At 42.9% G+C, this 19,353-nt stretch overlaps 1 protein-coding gene across 1 annotated transcript in view; it reads left to right on the top strand.

The window, feature by feature from the left end:
- The window catches only part of Mthfd1l (methylenetetrahydrofolate dehydrogenase (NADP+ dependent) 1 like), a 202,129-nt gene that overhangs the window by 107,540 nt on the left and 75,236 nt on the right, over positions 1-19,353 (top strand). Inside the window, exons 21-24 of the mRNA XM_047559648.1 lie at positions 5,038-5,177; positions 14,203-14,244; positions 15,401-15,501; positions 16,008-16,185. Of these exons, the coding sequence (XP_047415604.1) occupies positions 5,038-5,177; positions 14,203-14,244; positions 15,401-15,501; positions 16,008-16,185 (461 nt within the window). The remainder of the gene's footprint in view (positions 1-5,037; positions 5,178-14,202; positions 14,245-15,400; positions 15,502-16,007; positions 16,186-19,353) is intronic.

The following is a 19,353-nucleotide window of genomic DNA, read 5'->3' as shown; positions in this document are numbered from 1 at the left end:
TGTTGGCAATTTCCAGGGAGTCCCTAGGAAGTGGAACCTGCTTATAAGGGTGGCTTGTCCCCTTTCTCCCTAGGTGGGTATTCACATGAAGACCCCTGAGGTACTAAGGCAAAGATATACAGCACCACAACATTGATTTCCAAGCTGCTAGTTTTTGGTGCTGTCTTGTGAACGTGGTCATCATTTTTATAAGTACTGTGAACACATCAACCTACCTTCTCCATGTTCCCTGTTTTCCTTGGCAGCCTGATGTTATTTGAAAACAAACAACATGAAAATAAATGACTGCATGCTCTATGTCAGAACAGCTTTCAGAGTATGAGGACTTGGCTCTTCCTCCAGTTTTCTGTACATGATTTGCCTCCATATTTCTTCTACGTTCAGCAGCCAAAGTCCCTGGACCTTTATAACCATGTCCTTTTTTTTTTTTTTTTGGTATGGGGATTGAACTCAGGGTCACTTACCCACTGAGTCATATCCCCAGATCCCTTTTTGATATTTTATTAGAGACAGGGTCTCACTGAGTTGCTTAGGGCCTAAGTTGCTGAGGCTGACTTTGAACTCAAGATCCTCCTTCCTCAGCCTCCCTAGCCACCGGGATAACAGGTATGCGCCACCATGCCCAGCTGAAGGTCTCTTTATGACCACTTTTTATATTTTTGTTCATTTCCAGTTTGTCTCTTGAAATATGAAATAAAGCTTAGGAATCCTGCGTAGACATTTGAGATGGTCTCATCATTATCTGATAATGGCACTTATACCTTTTACTAAAACTGTTTTGGGATCGTAAGAAGAAAGAGAAGTATAATAGGAATGTATTTTCAATTTTATTTTCCGAGTCTGTCTCTGCTGAATTGTGGCATTTACTTATGTCATCATTGGCTCCCAAGTCCCACTCTGTTAATCTGGCCATTTACCTGTGCCAGTGACTGTGAGGCACTGGAGCTGAAAGATGAATAAGGCACAGTCCCCACCCTCCAGGTGGGAAGGCAGAAAAGGCTAATGAGGACCATTGGGTGCTCATTAGATGTGGGCTGGAAGGGAGCAAAGTCAAGGGCAGGAGGATAGGCAGTGGGTAGGAGGCACAAGGAGACCAGGAGGGACCCAAAGGGCAGGAAAGCTGACTGCCTGAGACTATCATAGGAGCGTCCAGGACCTGGACCATGCACTGAGCAGAGAGGGCCCAGTTATGGAATCGGCCAGATGGACAGAGAAGAAAAAAGTGATTTCATTTGCAGGAAAATGGGTGGAACCGGAGACCATGGTTTTGAGTGAAATAACTCAGGCTCAAAGAGCAAAGAACACCTACGTGCTCCCTCCTATGTAGAAGATAGAACGAAAAACAGGCTGCCGTGAAAGGAGAAGGGGGACCCCGAGGGGAGAGGGAGAGGCTGGGGAAGAAGGACAGCAGGCGCAGGAATGAGATTCATCAGACTGCTTTTTAGACATGTGCAAATGTGTCACAGGGAAACTCACCATTCCGTGTAATTGAGGTGTACCGATTTTAAAAAAGCAGCAGCAGACGGGAGAAAGGGGGCTGATGAGTGGGAGACGAGGGCGAGGGTAGGTGGCACGGGGTGGGCACGGGCTCCTCGGGAGCTCCGTGTTCCTGGAGGGCGAGGTGGGAGTGCAGGTGTGCGCATGCGTCTGGGGCTCACGCGAAGGATTTATGTGAAGACACCCGGATTTTTCCCTGGGGTAAGAGGGGGCCTGTGCAGAAGGGAGAACGTGGCCATGCCTCAGGGGTGAGGAGGCGCTATTTTGGAGGGATTTAGGCTTCCGACTTTTCCAAGGGGATTCTGTAATTACAAATGAACTCTGTTGTTCATGTATTTGTGACCTAGTGTTTCAGAGTGGGCTATTCTACCGTTCCCTTTCATTTAATTGGGAACTGTCTGTACCTGCGTTCAGTGCCCTTTACATGCTTTGTGACTTGAATCGCTCGGGTGTGGTCCCTGTCCCCTGGAGCTCACTGTCCAACAGGAGAAGAACTCACAAAGCGCAGTCGGCCCCCAGCCTGGAAAATGTTAAGGGCAGTCGATCTGCATCTACAGGGCAGCGTGGAACAGCTTTCCAGAACACTGCGTCCTTGGAAATGGGGACCACTTCGGCCCCTTGGCTCCTTACACCCTGCTGCTCAGCACCGACTGGGCCTTGCTGGTTTGAATGAAGGCTTCTCCAGTGACAGTGGACCCTTCCCCTGCTTCCTCACAGGCTGATTGCTGCTCTTGTTCTAACCCTTACCTGGGAATCCCTTCTTTCCTCTCCCCTCCCCTTCCCCACCTGCCATTCTCCACCCCCTTCCCCCTTACTTCCTGGAAAGATCCTTCCAGGGAAAGGATCACCTTCCCCCAATGCCCAGGCTCCACCCTGGCACAGCGCTGCCCTTCACTTCTCACCAGGTGAATACAGCCCCTCTTCCTGGGCGTGCATAAGGGAAGTGACCCCAAGACTGGGCTCTTCCACCAGAGAAATGCCTGGATGTTGCAGAATTGAACAAATGCTTAGAGTTCAGTATGATTTCTAGCAAGCTGGAGAACTGTACTTTTGGTAATAATAGTGCCGCCCATTTTGTGAGCTCTTACTAGGTCCTAGAAAACAGAAACTCCATATTTCACACGTGCTGATTATCTCACTTAATCCTCCCAAGTTAAATGAGGATGTGGAGACTCAAATGGGTTAAATAACTCACCAAGACTGCATGCCTGATTGTTATATTGTGCGCATGTTCCAATAGGGAGCAACAGATTCATCATTATGCACAACCATAATGGAAAGAAAAAATAATAAAAAATATCTTTTAAAAAGATCATGTGACTGAAAAGGATTCAGGATCCTGTCTGTGATACTAACTGGCAGGATAGTCACATGTAATATCTCCCATAAGGCTGCCTGGCCATCTGAATGTCCCTGCACTGGGAGCCCACGCTATAATGACCCGGAGGGTGGGAGAGCTGGGGTTGAACCCAGGGCCTTGTGCATATGAGACAAGTGCTCTACCACTGAGCTACACTGCCAGCCTGTAATGACCTTTGATAAAAGTTAATTAAATGATTCAGTTCCTGGGGTCTGCCAACATGCTAATGTTAACATCTGCCGTTCCATGGGGACCATGGAGGCGGCCTCCGCTGCTGTAAGCAATCTTGTCTGGTTTTGCCCACAAGTAATAAAAATCAGAATTGTCCCAAAATCTACATAAAAAGGAATGTCTTTCACTTCTTTAAATTGTTTTGCTGTAAGTTTATTTTTAAAAAATCATAATAAAGAATAAAATGACTTGTAACTATAGTCATTCTAAATTGAATATTTTTAAAGAAATAGCTTGTGGTTTGTCAGAAGCATATCAGTGGGTCATAAAAAATTTTTATATCCTCTGACACCATAACTCACCCTTGGGAATTTATTCCAAGAGTATAATTTGAAAGAGATTAAAGCTCACATACACAGATATTTTTAGGGTAGCATTGTTTATATTAGAAATAAACCAAATGTTCAATAATGGGGGGAACAATTTTGTAAATCTTGGTACATCAATTAACAAAATTAAAAGTGGCCACTTATAAAGTGTGAAAGTTTGTGGTACAGAAAAGCAATTATAATTTTAAAGTAAAGGAGAAGACTGCAAAATTTTACCTAGTCCATAAAAATTATATAGGCATATTAAGTACCAAAGGAAAACAGTAAAGAATTAGATGTTTTTAGAGTTTGAAATTATGTGTGAAATTTTATTTCCTTTTATTCTTATTAAAATCTAGGAATAAAATTTGCTCACATTTTAAATGTTGTTGATTTATACTTTAATGCTTTTTTTATTGTCAATTCCTGTCTGTGCCATAAATTTTAGCCTTGGTTGTACTGTTGGTATGTGGTTGCATAATCCATAAATATTTACTTTTTACTACATCAGTAGTATTCCTTTCCTAGAGAAGTGTGCTTCCCAAATTGTAATGGACATTCATCTCACCTGGGAGCTTGTCAGACTGCTGTTCTGATTTAGTAGGTTGTGGGGGCCCAAGAGTCCACATTTCAAAAAAGTTCCCAGGTGACGCTGCAGCTGTGATCTGGGGGTCACATGTCCAGTGTCAAGGCTAAGAGTCCTCCGCCTGGAGTGAAGGGGATGCTGCTGACCTGGTGTCATGGAAGGCAGTGCTGATATTCTGTCTGCCCCCCTCAGGCTTGTCACAGAAACATTTCTGCCAACTGGGGGGAGTTGCTGGGGATGGAGGGCACAGAGAAATGAATATTCTCTGTGATTCCGGAATAAAGGTGCTATCTGGCTTCAAGTCTCACGATCAGCATCCTTAAGCCACTCAACTTGAACTTGAATTCTGTCAATCAGCAGAAATAACCAGGTGACACTAAGTAGCTTTAAATAAGTAAGAAAGGGTCTTGTATCATATTCATGATATCATCGTCCTTTGATACGGCTTGGAACCTGATTACAAATCTGAAAATCCCATCTGTGTTTTTTAAAAAAAAAAAAAAAAGCTTTGTTTAAAAAAAAATATATATATATATAAAAGAGCTGGGCGTGGTGGTGCATGCCTGTGATTCCAGCTACTTGGGAGACTGAGGCAAGAGGATTCTAAGTTTGAGGCCAGCCTCAGCAACTGGGTGAGACCCTAAGCAACTTAGCAAGACCCTATCTCAAAAATTTGAAAATGGGGGGATGTGGCTCAGTGGTAAGTGCACCTGGGTTCAATCCCCAATACCCACACCCACCCACCCCCATCCTCCCAAAAATGAGGAGTTTGCTTTGAGTTACAATAATGGCAGAAAAATCTTAGCCTCGGCCATGAATTCTCCAGGCCTGGTGGTGTGCAATGAGGGCAAGCACCATCTTCCTAGGTGAACATTGTCCGTGGTGACAGGAAACTCAGGTCACCTCTGCGGGAGAGGCAGTGGCACGGCGGCTGCTCGGAGTGGGAAGGGCTGAGCTGCCCTTTGAGCTGGGGTCCTTGTCAGTCGGGGCTCATCTGCAGAGCCTGCTGTTGTTCCCAGAAGATAATAGTGCATTTCCAACTTGCTTCTCCACAGTGACCGAGGCTGGCTTCGGGGCTGATATTGGGATGGAGAAATTCTTCAACATCAAGTGCCGAGCTTCTGGCCTGGTGCCCAGCGTGGTGGTGCTGGTGGCCACCGTGCGAGCCCTGAAGATGCATGGAGGCGGCCCAAGCGTAAGTCCCCAGCAGCTCTTAAAATTCAGATAAAGTGAAACTTAGCATTGAACCATTCATATCTGCTCCATGGCGTCAGCCTCCTAGAATTTCTCCTCTCTGAACCCTTTTCTCACAAATTGCCACCAGGGGAACATGGAGTGTGGTTAACTCAAGGTGCAGTGATACCCATATCAGGGGGAGGTGACTCCACACTGCATTTGCAGAGAGCATCTCACGGCCACTCTTGGTCCTGAGATTCATCCAGCACCCAGGCCAAGGCCCCATGACCACTTGCTAGTAGGAGTTTAGAGGCTCTTGTTCCTGAACGAGCAACACCAGGATTAGAGTGATTTCTTTGATGACTGAGGGTTTTCCGTGTTTGCACAGAGAGGTTTTTGGTTCACTGAGGCTCCAACTCATTGGATTTCACCTAAAACCACTTTCCCTCTATTTCTGTTTATTGTGACTTTGCTTTGTAACTCTAGCAGCGCCAAGCTGCTTCTAAACAAACCCTGCTCGGAAATGCAAATCATATTTTCACATTTTTAAAGATGTTTGGTATTTATCTGTCTTAATATATATAGAATTTACAGGCTAAAAAGGTGTGTGTGATTTTTTGGGGGGGTTCCATTTTAGGAATTTTCAACTGAGAAAAAGGAAGTTTTATTTTTGGGCTAACCATTTCAAAATAAAATAAGTTTCTGAGTTTCTTCATCATTAGAATATTTTTTATACATTACTTTATTCACATATTCTTTTTTTCTTTATTAATTTTTTTTATTTTTACAGACTGCATTTTGATTCATTGTACACAAATGGGGTACACTTTTCATTTCTATGTGCACAATGTAGATTCACACCATTCATGTAATCATACATGTACATAGGGTAATACTGTCCCAGTCTACTGTCTTTCCTTCCCCCACCCCCTTCCACCACATTTTTCTCTACACCATCCAAAGTTCCTTCCCCCCGCCCACCACCTTCCTACGTTATGTATCATCATCCACTTAACAGAGAAAACATTCGGCCTTTGGATTTTGGGGCTTGGCCTATTTCACTTAGCATGATATTTTCCAACTTCATCCATTTACCAGCAAATGCCATAATTTTATTCTTTATGGCTAATATTCCATTGTGTTTATATACCACAGTTTCTTTATCCATTCATCAATTGAAGGGCATCTCAGTTAGTTTCACAATCTAGCTTTTATGAATTGAGCTGCTATGAACATTGATGTGGCTGCACCACTGTAGTATGCTGATTTTAAGTCCTTTGGGTATAAACCGAAGAATGGAATAGCTGGGTCAGATGGTCGGTCCATTCTAAGTTTTCTGAGGAATCTCCACACTGCTTTCCAGAGTGGTTTCACCAATTTGCAACTCCACCAGCAATGTAAAAGTGTGCCTTTTTTCCCACATCCACACCAACACTTACTATTGCTTGTGTTCTTGGTAATAGTCATTTTAGTTGGAGTTAGATGAAATCTTAGGGTGGTTTTAATTTGCATTTCTCTAATTACTAGGGATGATGAGCACTTTTTCATATATTCATTGATCACCTGTATATCTTCTTCTGTGAAGTGTCCCCAGTTCCTTAGCCCATTTATTGATTGGGCTCTTTGTATTTTTGGTGTAAAACTTTAAGTTCTTTATGAACTTTGGAGATTAGTGCTCTGTCTAGGGTGTGTGAGAAAAAGATTTTCTCCCACTCTGTAGGCTCTCTTTTCACATTATTGACTGTTTCCTTTCCTGAGAAAAAGCTTTTTAGTTTGAATTTATCCCATTTATTGATTCTTGCTTTTATTTCTTGCGCTATTGGGGTCTTGTTAAGGAAGTCTGGTCCTAAACCAACGTGATGGAGATTCAGGCCTACATTTTCTTCTATTTGGTGAAGGGTCTCAGGTCTAATTCCTAGATCCTTGATTCATTTTGAGTTTTGTGCAGGGTGAGAGATAGGGGTTTAATTTCATTTTACTACATATGGATTTCCAGTTTTCCCAGCACCATTTGTTGAAGAGGCTGTCTTTTCTCCATTGCATGTTTTTGGCTCCTTTGTCTAATATGAGATAACTGTACTTATATGGGTTTGTCTCTGTGTCTTCTATTCTGTACTTGGTCTGCCTGTCTATTTTGGTGCCAATACCATGCCGTTTTTGTTACTGTTGCCCTATAGTAGAGTTTAAGGTCTGATATTGTGATACCTCCTGCATCACTCTTCCTGCCCAGGATTACTTTGGCTATTCTGGGTCTTTTGTTCTTCCAGATGAATTTCATGGTTGCTTCCTCTATTTCTATGAGAAATGTCATTGGAATTTTAATTGGAATTATGTGAAGTCTGCATAGCACCTTTGGAACTATAGTCATTTTGATAATATTAATTCTGCCTATCCAAGAACGTGGGAGATCTTCCCATTTTCTAAGGTCTTCTTCAATTTCTTTCTTTAATGTTCTAAAGTTTTCACCTATAATGTTCTATAGATCTTTCACCTGTTTGGTTAGATTGAGTCTCAATTTTTTTGTTTGTTTGTTTGGGTTTTTTTTGGTTTTTTGGTTTTTTTTGTTTGTTTGTTTTTGAGGCTATTGTGAGCGGAGTTGTTTTCCTCATTTCACTTTCAGATATTTCGTTGCTTCTGAATAAAAATGCTTTAGATTTATGCATGTTGATTTTATATCCTGCTATTTTGCTGAATTTTTTATGAGGTCTAGAAGTTTTCTGATGGAGTTTTTTGGATCCTCTAAATAAAGAATCATGTCATCAGCAAATAGTGGCAGCTTGAGTTCTTCTCTTCCTATTCGTATCCGTTTAATTTCTTTGGTCTGTCTGATTGCTCTGGCTAGTATTTCAAGGATGATGTTGAATAGAAGTGGTGAAAGAGGGCATCCCTGTCTTGTTCCAGATTTTAGAGGGAATGCTTTTAGTTTTTTCTCCATTAAGAATGATGCTGGCCATGGGCTTAGCATAAATAACCTTTACAATATTAAGGTAAGTTCCTACTATCCCCATTTTTTCTAGTGTTTTGAACATGAAGGAGTGTTGTATTTTGTTAAGTGCTTTCTCTGCATCAATTGAAATAACCATATGATTCTTAACCTTAAGTCTATTGATGTGATGAATTACATTCATTGATTTCCAGATGTTGAACCAACCTTGCATCCCCAGGATAAACTCCACTTGATCGTGGTGCACTATCTTTTTAATATATTCTTGTATGCAATTTTTCAGGATTTTGTTAAGGATTTTTGCGTCTATATTCATCAGAGATATTGGTCTAAAATTTTCTTTCCTTGATGTGTCTTTGTCTGGTTTGGGTATGAAGGTGATACTAGCTTCATAGAATGAGTTTGGAAGGGCTCCCTCCTTTTCTATTTCCTTGAATACTTTGAGTATTTGAATGAGTTCTTCTTTGAAGGTCTTGTAGAACTCGACCGAGAATCCATCCAGTCCTGGGCTTTTCTTGGTTGGTAAGCCTTTGATGGCTTTGTCTATTTCATTGCTTGAAATTGATCTGTTTTCCTGGTTCACTTTGGGGGGATCATATGTCTCTAGAAATGTGTCAATGTCTTCAATATTTTCTATTTTTTTGGAGTATAGATTTTCAAAGTAGCTTCTCCTTATGTATTTCAGTGGTGTCTGTTGTGATATTTCCTTTTTCATCACGAATTTGAGTAATTTGAGTTTTCTCTCTCCTCTTTGTTAGTGTGGCTAAGGGTTTGTCTATTTTGTTTATTTTTTCAAAGAACCAACTTTTTGTTTTGCCAGTTTTTTGAATTGTTTCTTCTGTTTCAATTTCATTGATTTCAGCTCTGATTTCAATTATTTTCTGTCTTCTACTGCTTTTGGTGTTCTTCTGTTCTTCTTTTTCTAGGACTTTAAGATGTAATGTTAGGTCATTTAGTTGTTCACTTTTCTTTCCTTGAATGCACTCCACGCAATGAATTTTCCTCTTAGTACTGCTTTCATAGTGTCCCAGAGATTTTGATGTGTTGTATTGTCATTCTCATGTACCTCTAAGAATTTTTTTATCTCCTCCCTGATGATTTCTGTGTATTGATATGTGAGACAAACTCCCACATCATTTTCTTTTTGTACTAGAGATTGAACTCAGGCACATGCTACCACTGAGCTACATCCTCTGCCCTTTTTATTTCTTATTTTCAGACAGGATCTTGTGATCTTCCTGCCTCAGCTTCCTGAGTAGCTGGGATTATAGGTATGTGCTATGATACTAACTCGAATCCAATTTCCTAATTGGGGTACTGTGTACACAAAAGCCATGTAATCATTGATTATTATATATAATGTTATATAAAAGCAAATGACAGGTTTGCTATCAGGCAGACTAATGTGCTTTGTTTTGTGATCTTACTTCAGACTATGATCCTGGCAACTGGGGAGGCCAAGGCAGGAGGATTGCAAGTTCAAGGCCAGCCTCAGCACCCAAGCAAGACCTTTCTCAAAATATAAAAATATACAAAGGTCTGGGAATGTAGTTCAGTGGTAGAGCATCCCTAGGCTCAATCCTCTGTACTTAAAAACAAAATTTAAGAAAAAGAAATTCTTCGTGCTGGGAAAAGCAGACATTTTTATTCCATTTTACAGATGAAGAAGTTGAGGTTTGGTGGGTTTAGGGAATGTGGGCAGCTTTACCAGTCTGGCAGGGAGCCAAATCTGTACCATGCAGAGTTGACCATTTAATAAAAACTAAAAGTCGTCTAAATCCCAAAACTACTCCTAATACCAGATACTCAGACTCTTTGTTTTTGCCTGAAGCTCCATCATCTCAAACGCAAGACTGAGGTAGTACATATCGTAAGAACGTAAATCCTGAAGATTCTGGTTTTGCTCAAAACACCAGTTGTCATTGCCCTCTCTCCTGGACTTTAGACTTGGAATCTGTAGACCAAATTCCACGTTCAAAAAACAGTTTTTGCCTATGTAAGATGCATTTGAAATGTTCCCTTCTTGTCCTGCCACCCTGAAAATTTCAAAATTCAAAAGACTCTCATACTAGCCAGGTGCTGGGGTGCATGCCTGCCCTCCCAGCGACTCTGGAAATTAAGGCAGGACCAAAGCCAGGCTCAGCAACTTAGGGGGAACTTGTCTCAATTTTTTTTTTTTTTTTTTTTTTTTTTTTGTGGTACTGGGGATCGAACTCAGGGCCTTGTGCTGCTAGGCAAGCACTCTACAGCTGAGCTATCTCCCCAGCCCTCAAAATATTTTTTAAGGCATCTGGGGATATAGCTCAGTGGTAAAGCACCCCTGGGTTCAATCCCCAGTACCATAAAAAGGTGGGGGGGATTTTCATACTAGAAAGGACTTAGAGATTGTTTCAGTCTTTATTGAGAGGGGGGATCTCAGGCATGTGGAGATTCAGTGGCTTGGTAACATCGCCCATCTGCCTAGGGGACTGGACCCATCAGACCTCAAGTCAAGATCTCTTGACTTCCAGTCTAATGTTATTCCAGACTATGGTCTCTGTGCTGTCAAAATTCTCCGCGTGGCCTGTAAACCTATTCCATTCTTCTCAATGTGTGTGCTCTCTTCTGTAGCGGTTGTGTTTCCCCATGTTAATCCCTTGTGTCTCCTCCATGCTCACTTGATGTCCTTGTCTGTGGGTGGTGAGGACAGTAGAAGGCTCAGGGTTTATAGACACAGATAGGTGTGCTTGTCAACTCAGTTACTATAAAAATACCTGAGATAATCAATTCATAAAGAGAAAAGCTGTGTCTGGCTGACAGTTATGGAAGTCTCAGAGCACGATCAGTTGGCCCTGTTGCTTTTGTGCTTGTGGCAGAGCAGTGAGTGCATTATGCCAAGATCATGTGACGGGACAGAATCGCTCATCTCATGGATGGGAAGTGAAAGAAGCAGAGAGGGCGGCATCCCATAATTCCTTAAGGGTCGCCCCCAGTGACCTACAGCTCCCCCCCCCACCAGGTCCCTCCTAAAGGTCTGCCACCTCCTGATAGCACCTGGGGAGCAAGTCTACACCACCTAAACTTTGGGGGACACTCAAGATCCAAACCACAGCAGGGGTGGAGGGTAACACAGGGGCAGGTCAGGAAGGCCCTAGAAGCTGTACACCCCTCTCCTGGGCTCCAGCAGCACCTTCTGCCTCACGTTTTATAATGTTATTTGTGTGTCTGCTCCTCCAATTCCGGGACTGTGTCCTATTCATTGGCGTGCCCTTGGTGCCTGCCATAGTCTGTATTTGGGGAATGTTTTCAGTAACTGAATAATAAATGAACTTTCATTTTCTTAATCTGTCTTCCATATTACCTCCTCTGTCTCTCCTTCTTACTTGAAATAACTCTGTGCTAATATTTTTGGTCCCTTATAATTTCTACTTCCTTTTGATATCATTACACAAATAGCCATGGCTGCCTCTTCTGTTTATTCAACTTGGTTTTTTTCCCATAATCTGTGCAGTGGAAAATCCTGTGACCCTTGAACTTGTCCGTTTTAGCTCCAATCATTTTAAATTCATATCCTGTCTTCCAAAGGGCTCGCCATTCTTGGCGCAACGCAAGAACTAGATTCTGTCATAGTGTTGGATCCATATCTTCCTTTTACAATTAGTTCTTTAACTCCCTTGGATTAGTGAGGGTTCTCAGAGAAGTCTGGCCAACAGGAAGACTGTGTATATATGTAGAGAGACAGCCATCATAAGGAATTGGGTCACGTGGTTCTGAAGCCTGGCAAGTCCAAAATCTGCACAGCAGCTTGGAGACCCAGAAAACTGCGGGTGCAGATGGAGAGGAAAGGATGCTCCTTGGCTTAGGAGAGACCAGTCTTTTTGTCGTATTTGGGTCTTCGACTGATTGCTTGATTCCTACCCACATGATGAGGACCTAATGCCCTACTGCAGTGTGCATTGGTTTGTATGTTAATCTTGTCCAGAAATCCTCACAGTAATACCAAATACCTGAGGACCCCGTGGCCCCACTACGTTGACACATAAAATTTAACCACGTCACCCATTATTACTCTTTTGGCCTATGGTGCAACGACCAGATCCAATTTCAATTTTTTCCATGTTAATAAGCAACTGGCCCAGCACCATGTGCTTAACTAGTCCTTCCTTCCTGACCTGAAAGCCCACCCTGTGGTGAACAATTACCCATGTTTGTTAAGTTCCTCTGGCTCTCCCTTCAGCTGCGCTGGTCCTTGATACGTAGTCCTGCCCATGCCCCGTGAATACCTGTAGCACAGGCCCCCTGCTTTTCTCCTGTGCTTCATGGGTGACTGGCCCATTATTCGCCCTTTTGATTTCCGTGTGTATTTTAGATTTAACTCATCAGGTTCAACAAAGAATCTTTGGGGGATTTTTGTTGGTATGGCATTATGGGGAGATAGCTTTATATCCAAGTATACTGCACATTTCTTCATGGATTGAGGTCTTTTAAATTTTAATAGAACGGGAAGTAGTGCAGTGGTAGAGCTCTTGCCTAGCATGCACAAGGCCCTGGGTTCAGTCCCAGTGCTGTGGCTTCAAGGGGCCAGACGGGGGAGGCAGGGGTTGTATGTTCTGTAAAGGTTACCTGGTGAATAACAGTTAACTATAATCAAAAGTTACAGATGATTCAATAAAGACCCACCACATCTTTTTACAAATGTTTCTATATGCTTTACATTTTTAAGTAATTTAACAGATTATTTCTATTTTTATAAATTATTTTTATATCCAACAACCTGTCTAAATTCTCTTAATAGTTGTACTGTGTTAGCTACAGATACTTTGGGGAGCTCTGTCAGCAGACTTTTCTGAAAATAGCGACAGCTTTCTTTCTTCCTTTGCAATCTTTATTTCTTGTCACTTACCCAGTCTTCCGCATCACCATGCAGTGTTGGATAGAATGGAGATGGCAGGCATCCTGTTCTTATTCCTGATCTGAAAGGAGGCATTTTAATAGCTCATCACTAAGTATGGCATTTGCTACAGATTTTTAGTAAAATTGAGGAGATTACCTTCTATTCTTAGCTTGCCAAGTTATTATATAAATAGAAGTTGAATTTTTTTCAGCTATGCAAAGATTTAGTTTTTCTCTTTAGTGTTGTTACTTAAATTACTTCCAAATACAAATGAAGTCAGGCATAGTGTGCACGCCTGTAATCCCAGCTACTCGGGAGGCTGAGGCTAGAGGATTGCAAGTTCAGGCCAGCCTTGGCTATTCAGCAAGACCCTGTCTCAAAATAAAAAAGGAGGGGGATGTAACCCACCAGAGTACCCCTGAGTTCAAGTCCCAGTACCACCACAAAAGAAAACAAGTAAATGAGCTTTACATTCCTGGAATAAACCCAGTTTGGTCATATATTATCTTTTTTATAAATAACTGAATTTGCTAATTGTTTTGCAAACATTTTGATACAATTTTTACAGCTATATGAGTGAGATGTTAGCACACAGAATAAAAAATTGAGGAGGATTCTTTCTTTTCTCTGTGCCCTGCAAAGATGTGTGTAACATTAGAATATTTTGTTTATTCAAAGTTGTAAACCTGCCTGGGCCTGTTTCTTGGTGGTGGGGGGGTGGGTAGAACTCCAAACTTATTTTTTAATGAATATAGAACTGTTTAGGTTTTCTAAGTGAGTATTAACAATCATTTTAATCTGTCTGGTCTAAAATTGGTCACACACCATGCTCCCTGCCACGGCGCAGGGCGTCGTGAGAAACTAGTCCAAAAAGGAAAAAACAGTGGCTGTTACTTTAAAATGAGTTAGAACGATGCTGCACTCTATGTAAATCAGTAATCAAACATTCTTAGTTCTATTTTGTGTTAGAATTATGGTCAACGGTATAAAAATTCTCAGCATTGGCTCAAATTAGGATCATTCCCAGAGGTCCTGATGGGTTGGGCCTGTGGGAACCCAGACAGCTGTGATTTTAAAAGCTTCCCACTAGCCCGCGTTTTACCAATGCTGACAAATCCTGGTATAACGTAGGGCCACCTTCCCAAAAGTGACTGATTAGTGAACTTTTTTGATTATAGAAAGGATTTCAATGGGATTACTCTTAGTTATTATCTCTTTTTATTTCAGGTAACTGCTGGGGTCCCTCTAAAGAAAGAATATACAGAGGAGGTAAGAGGGACTATTTGGATACTTATGTGAAAGATCATTTGGTCCAGTTCATCACTGGCTTGCAGTTGACCATCCGTGAATGTTCTGCCACCAGTGGCCTCTTAGAAATGTGTCTTTCTGGCACACACCTGTGATCCCAGCAACTCTAGCGTCTGAGGTAGGAGGATCACTGATTCAAGGCCAGCCTCAGCAATTTAATGAGACCCCGTCTCAAAAAACAAAAAACTTAAAAAAGGGCTTAGGATATAGCTCAGTGGTACAGCACTCCTGGATTCAATTCCTAGTAAAAACATTTTTTTAAATGTGTTTAAATGTGTTTTTCTAAGAATCCAGAAGGAAATGGGTGGGATAAAGAGATAAAAAGCATTTATTTTGCACATCTGTAATCCCAGTGACTCAGGAGGCTGAGGCAGGAGGATCACTAGTTAAGGCCATCCTTAGCAACTTAGTGAGGCCATAAGTAACTTAGCAAGACCCTGTCTCTAAATAAAAAAATAAAAATTCTGCAACTGTAGCTAGGTGGTAAGCTCCCTGGGTTCAAGCCCCACTACTAAAAAAAAAAAAAAATTGGGGGCATAACTCTTAGATGTCAAGGAAAGATAGATATATAGGTTTATCTACTATACTCCCAGGACAGCTACTTGAGCCACCAGACCTCAAGGTCTCCAGGACAGAAATAAATATGAAGCTTATATCCATGTTTTCTTTGAACTTGGAAGACAATGCAGGAGCCACCTGACTCCTCCATAAATTGACTGATTTCCTGGTAATTGTACTTTTTAGCTCCCTCAGGTGGCACCAGAGATTTCAACCGGGAGTAGATGGACAGGGCTCCTCACCATCCCAGGGCCTTGTGCCTGCAGAGCATCAGCATGCTGCTTGGGTCCTGGCAGCCAGTCACCAACAAAAAAAGTTGACAGATTCAAGACCCAAATATGTCATTGGACCCAAAACGATTTTGTAAATTATTTTGCAAATGAACCTCTTCCTTCTGCACCCATCTTCCTTGGAGGCAAAATGCGATGCAGGGTCTTCTTTAAAAGCTTCTAGGACAATAAAGTGAGGGGATGTGTAAGCGAACCCTGCCAGGGTGCTGAGGCCAGCTGAGTGGGAAGGTCTGATGAGAGGTGACACCTGCTCTACTTACCCCTTACAGAACATCCAGCTGGTGGCTGACGGCTGCTGTAACCTCCAGAAGCAAATTCAGATCGCTCAGCTCTTTGGGGTGCCTGTTGTGGTGGCATTGAACGTCTTCAAGTGAGTCAAGTCTCCTGCTTTATGGGGGTGCTGTCGTGGGGACCTCTGTGAACTAAACTTGGATTTGTCCTTATCTAAAAAGTACATGGAAATATTCAGCTCTCACTGTTTTTGTTTGATTTGATTTCATTTTAGCCAGTGTGTCCTCAAAATATTATTAAGGAAATGAAATATATATAGTGATTTCCATTTCCTTAGCTTTTTGTTTGTTTGCTTTAATTCCACCGAGCATTTTTTGGCTGAAAGACTGAATGATCACAGGAAGACGTTATGGAATTTTCTCTATAAAAACCCTTACCGACTTGAAATATTTGTGTTGCCTTAGAGAGGATTTTTTTTGCCATGCTTTTCTTGAAGTCTGATTTATTTAAACATGATGTGACCACTTTTGATGTTTAAAATATATTCGGTGTTAGGGAGCGAAGTGGAGTATAAACGGTTAGTCTTTCTTTTAAAACATCGCTAAGTGAATACAGATGCAAAACCACAAAGATTTTCATCACCAGGACCGACACCCGCGCAGAGATTGACTTGGTGTGCGAGCTGGCGAAGCGGGCCGGCGCCTTTGATGCGGTCCCCTGCTATCACTGGTCGGTTGGTGGAAAAGGGTCGGTGGACTTGGCTCGAGCCGTGAGAGAAGCTGCAAATAAAGGAAGCCATTTCCAGTTCCTGTATGATGTTCAGGTAAGACAGAATCACAGGGACTCCGGCGGTGGGAACGGAGACTCATTTCTTGCCTCAGTTCAGTACTGGAAGCGTTGCCTACCTGGGTCCTCCCAGCTGGTCCTCAGAACTGCCCTGCCAGAAGGACACACAGAGCTGGGGATGTCCGTCAGTCGGGGAGCACTTGCCTGGCATGCATGAGGCCCTGTGTTCAACCTCCAGCACTATATTTTAAAAAAGGAGGTGGGGGTGCCGAAGATCAAAGACATTAAGCCATCTGACCAGGGCAGCCCCAGTCCCAGGCCCCACACCTGTGCTGCTGAAGCCTGCTCTCTGCTCCCAAACAGCAGGCCCAAGGGAGGAGGTGCTTTGGAGAACAGGGTTCCAGTCGGCTGCCTGGGAACGAGACCTTCAAGCAATTTCCTAAGACTTGTGAAATCTCACTAGGGGAATAGTCCATGTCCGTTTCTGGTGTGGCGCATTCCCTCGTGTGTGGGTGTGTGGGTGTGTGTGTGTGCGAGTTTCCCTCCACTGAAGTAAAATACACATCACAAAGTTCACCATCTTAACGATCTTCAGGTGCACCGCTCAGCAGTATTAAGTACATGCACAGTGTCGTGCAAGCAGTCTCCAAGACCGTTTTCATCTTGCAAAACTGAAACTCCGAACCCACCTAGCAGCTCTCCATTGCCCCTCCCCATGGCCCCCGCACATCACCATCCCACCTTCTGTCTGTGGATTTGATTTCTTTATGTACCTTACTTAAGGGGTTGCACAGTTGCAGGCTTTTCGTGTCTAGTTTATTATTTCACCTAGCACAATGCTCATGCATATTGTGGGGTGTGTGGAAGTTACCTTCCTCCTTGGGCTGAATCATATTCTATTGTAGGTGCCCACCACATTTTGCTAATCCATTCATCTGTCCATGGACACGTGGTCATTTCTACCTCATGGCTGTTGTAAATCATGCTGGTATAAACACCTGTGTTCAAAGCCTTTCAGCAGCAGGGCATGATGGCGCACAGGTGTAATCTCAGCTGTCCAAGAGGCTGAGGATCACAGGTTCAAGGCCAACCTGGGCAACTTAGTGAGACCCTGTTTCAAAATAAAAAGATCTGGGGATGTAGCTCAGTGTTAGAACCCCTTGATTCAACCCCCAGCACTGAGGAAAAAATAGTAGCCTATGAGCATATATCAAAATGTCTCCAAGACCCTGTTTTCATTTCTTTTGGCTATATAATCAGAAGGGAGATTGCTGGATTTTCTAGTAAATTTTTAACCCATCAAGACAATGAGCCTTAAATCTGAAAATCTGAACTTCCCCAGCCTCCTTCTCCTGGCAACCTGAATTTCTCCCGCCTCGGTCTATCCTGGTAACCACCTGACATCTCCCTTCTGCATTTCGTGGGCTTTGTCCTGGCCAGTGGATTTGTCCTCAGAGGACGTCTGTGACGGCCAGAGAGCTCAGCCCTCAAGCCAACAGTGGCCTCACGCCTTCCTTCTTCCCTCTCACATTCCACTTTTCTGTGTCTCCGATGTCACAGAGTTACACCACTCCTCTCTCCTGCTCATATAAATCAACATTATAAGTTAAGAGGAAAGGAAAAAAAAAAAGCTAGTGAAGAGAGGGCGTAGTAACATTATCCTTAAGCTCTGAGTTGCACCAGCAAGAGCTCGAGGTCAGCTTCTTGCTGAGACTGCCTTGAAGAGGGCTTTCTGTGTCACACTCTGTAGACACTTTGCATATGTTCCCCTCTGTAGTCCTGACTTCCTTTTGGGCAAGAACGGATGAAATCTTTCTATTCTGTGGATAAAAAGCTAAAGCACAAACAGCTGAAGGAATCTGCCCTGTGTCCCACAGCCAGAAAGAGGCAGAGCTAAGCAGGCCAGTGACTCAAGAGACCCAGCTTAAAAGTAAGAACATCAGCACCGGGCACGAGGTGCACACCTTTAACCCCAGCTCCACGGGAGGCGGAGGCAGGAGGATTGGAAGTTCCAGGCAACATAGTGAGGCCTTGTCTCAAGAAGAGAGCTGAAGAGGTAACTCATTGGTAGAGTGCCCCAGGGTTTCATCCACCCTACTACAAAGTTAAAACAAATAATCAAAGGATGACAGAATCCTGCCAAATAAGGGACATTGTTGGTGCTCAGTACAAGCTTGTAGAATGAAGGACTCGGGGGATGATTGGGATGGTTAATCTGGAAGAGGTCGGTCATGTGGAAAGGCTATCTGAGGATTAGAATATTCTGGGTTTTGGAGGTGTTTGAGATCAATAGGGAGAGGAAATTTGGGATCAACATAAAGAAAACTATAATCGGAAACTGGGAGTTCTCTGACTCCGGAGAAGCTGAGCATAAAGCAGACCTCACAGGCAGCAGGCCAAAGGCCTGCCAAAGCCACCTCAGTGGCGGGTGGCGGAGGTGATCCTTGGTTCCTGTGCCAGCGTGTCAAGCACACCTAGCAGAATCCCAGATCATTCGACGCAAACCACCATCAGGACACCCACTTCTGTGTCCCTGCGTGAGTGCCTCGGACCGTGGCCACCTGAATGCAGCAGCCCCACCCTGAGTGTCAAAGGCAGTTTTTAAATGAGTGGTTTCACAAGCTGTGGTTCTCTTGGAGGATGACAGTCCAGCAGGAAGAAGAGTAACAGGAAAGAGCTGGGCTGTCTCAGGCGTGAGCTAACCCTAAGAGGAGCCCTTTTTCTTTCCACTGATTTTAATTTTTTTCTGCATTCCATTTATTGTTATTATTAATCTTATATTGACTAATTGTAGTTGTATATGTTTATAGTGTACAAAGTGATGCTTTGATCCCTGAATACAATGTGAAATCAAGTGAAGTAACCAATCCATCACCTCAAATATGTAACCTTTTTGTGGTAAGAACATCTGAGATTTCCTCATGCTATTGAGACTTACGGTGCTCAGTTATTGTCTATACTCGCCACACAGTACAGCAGATCTCAAAAAATTAAATCCAGCTTCTTCCTGCTCTGCACCATCGTCACCTCTGAATTCCCATTGCTCTCGGTGATACCGCCATTTACCAGTGGAGAGTTCTGCTTCCTCTAATGTTGAAGTTTGAACCCTAGAGAAGCACGCCAAGGCAAGCATATTAAGCAGGTTTTATTTAAAAGTAGTAATACAGACTTCTCCTGGGAGGGAGAAGGGGGTCATGACTGATAT

The sequence above is a fragment of the Sciurus carolinensis genome, chromosome 7 (assembly GCF_902686445.1).
Source record: "Sciurus carolinensis chromosome 7, mSciCar1.2, whole genome shotgun sequence".
In the NCBI taxonomy this organism is placed as follows: Eukaryota; Metazoa; Chordata; class Mammalia; order Rodentia; family Sciuridae; genus Sciurus; species Sciurus carolinensis.
The sequence above is the reverse complement of the archived record's forward strand: the minus strand, read 5'-3'. Positions and strand labels throughout refer to the sequence as shown.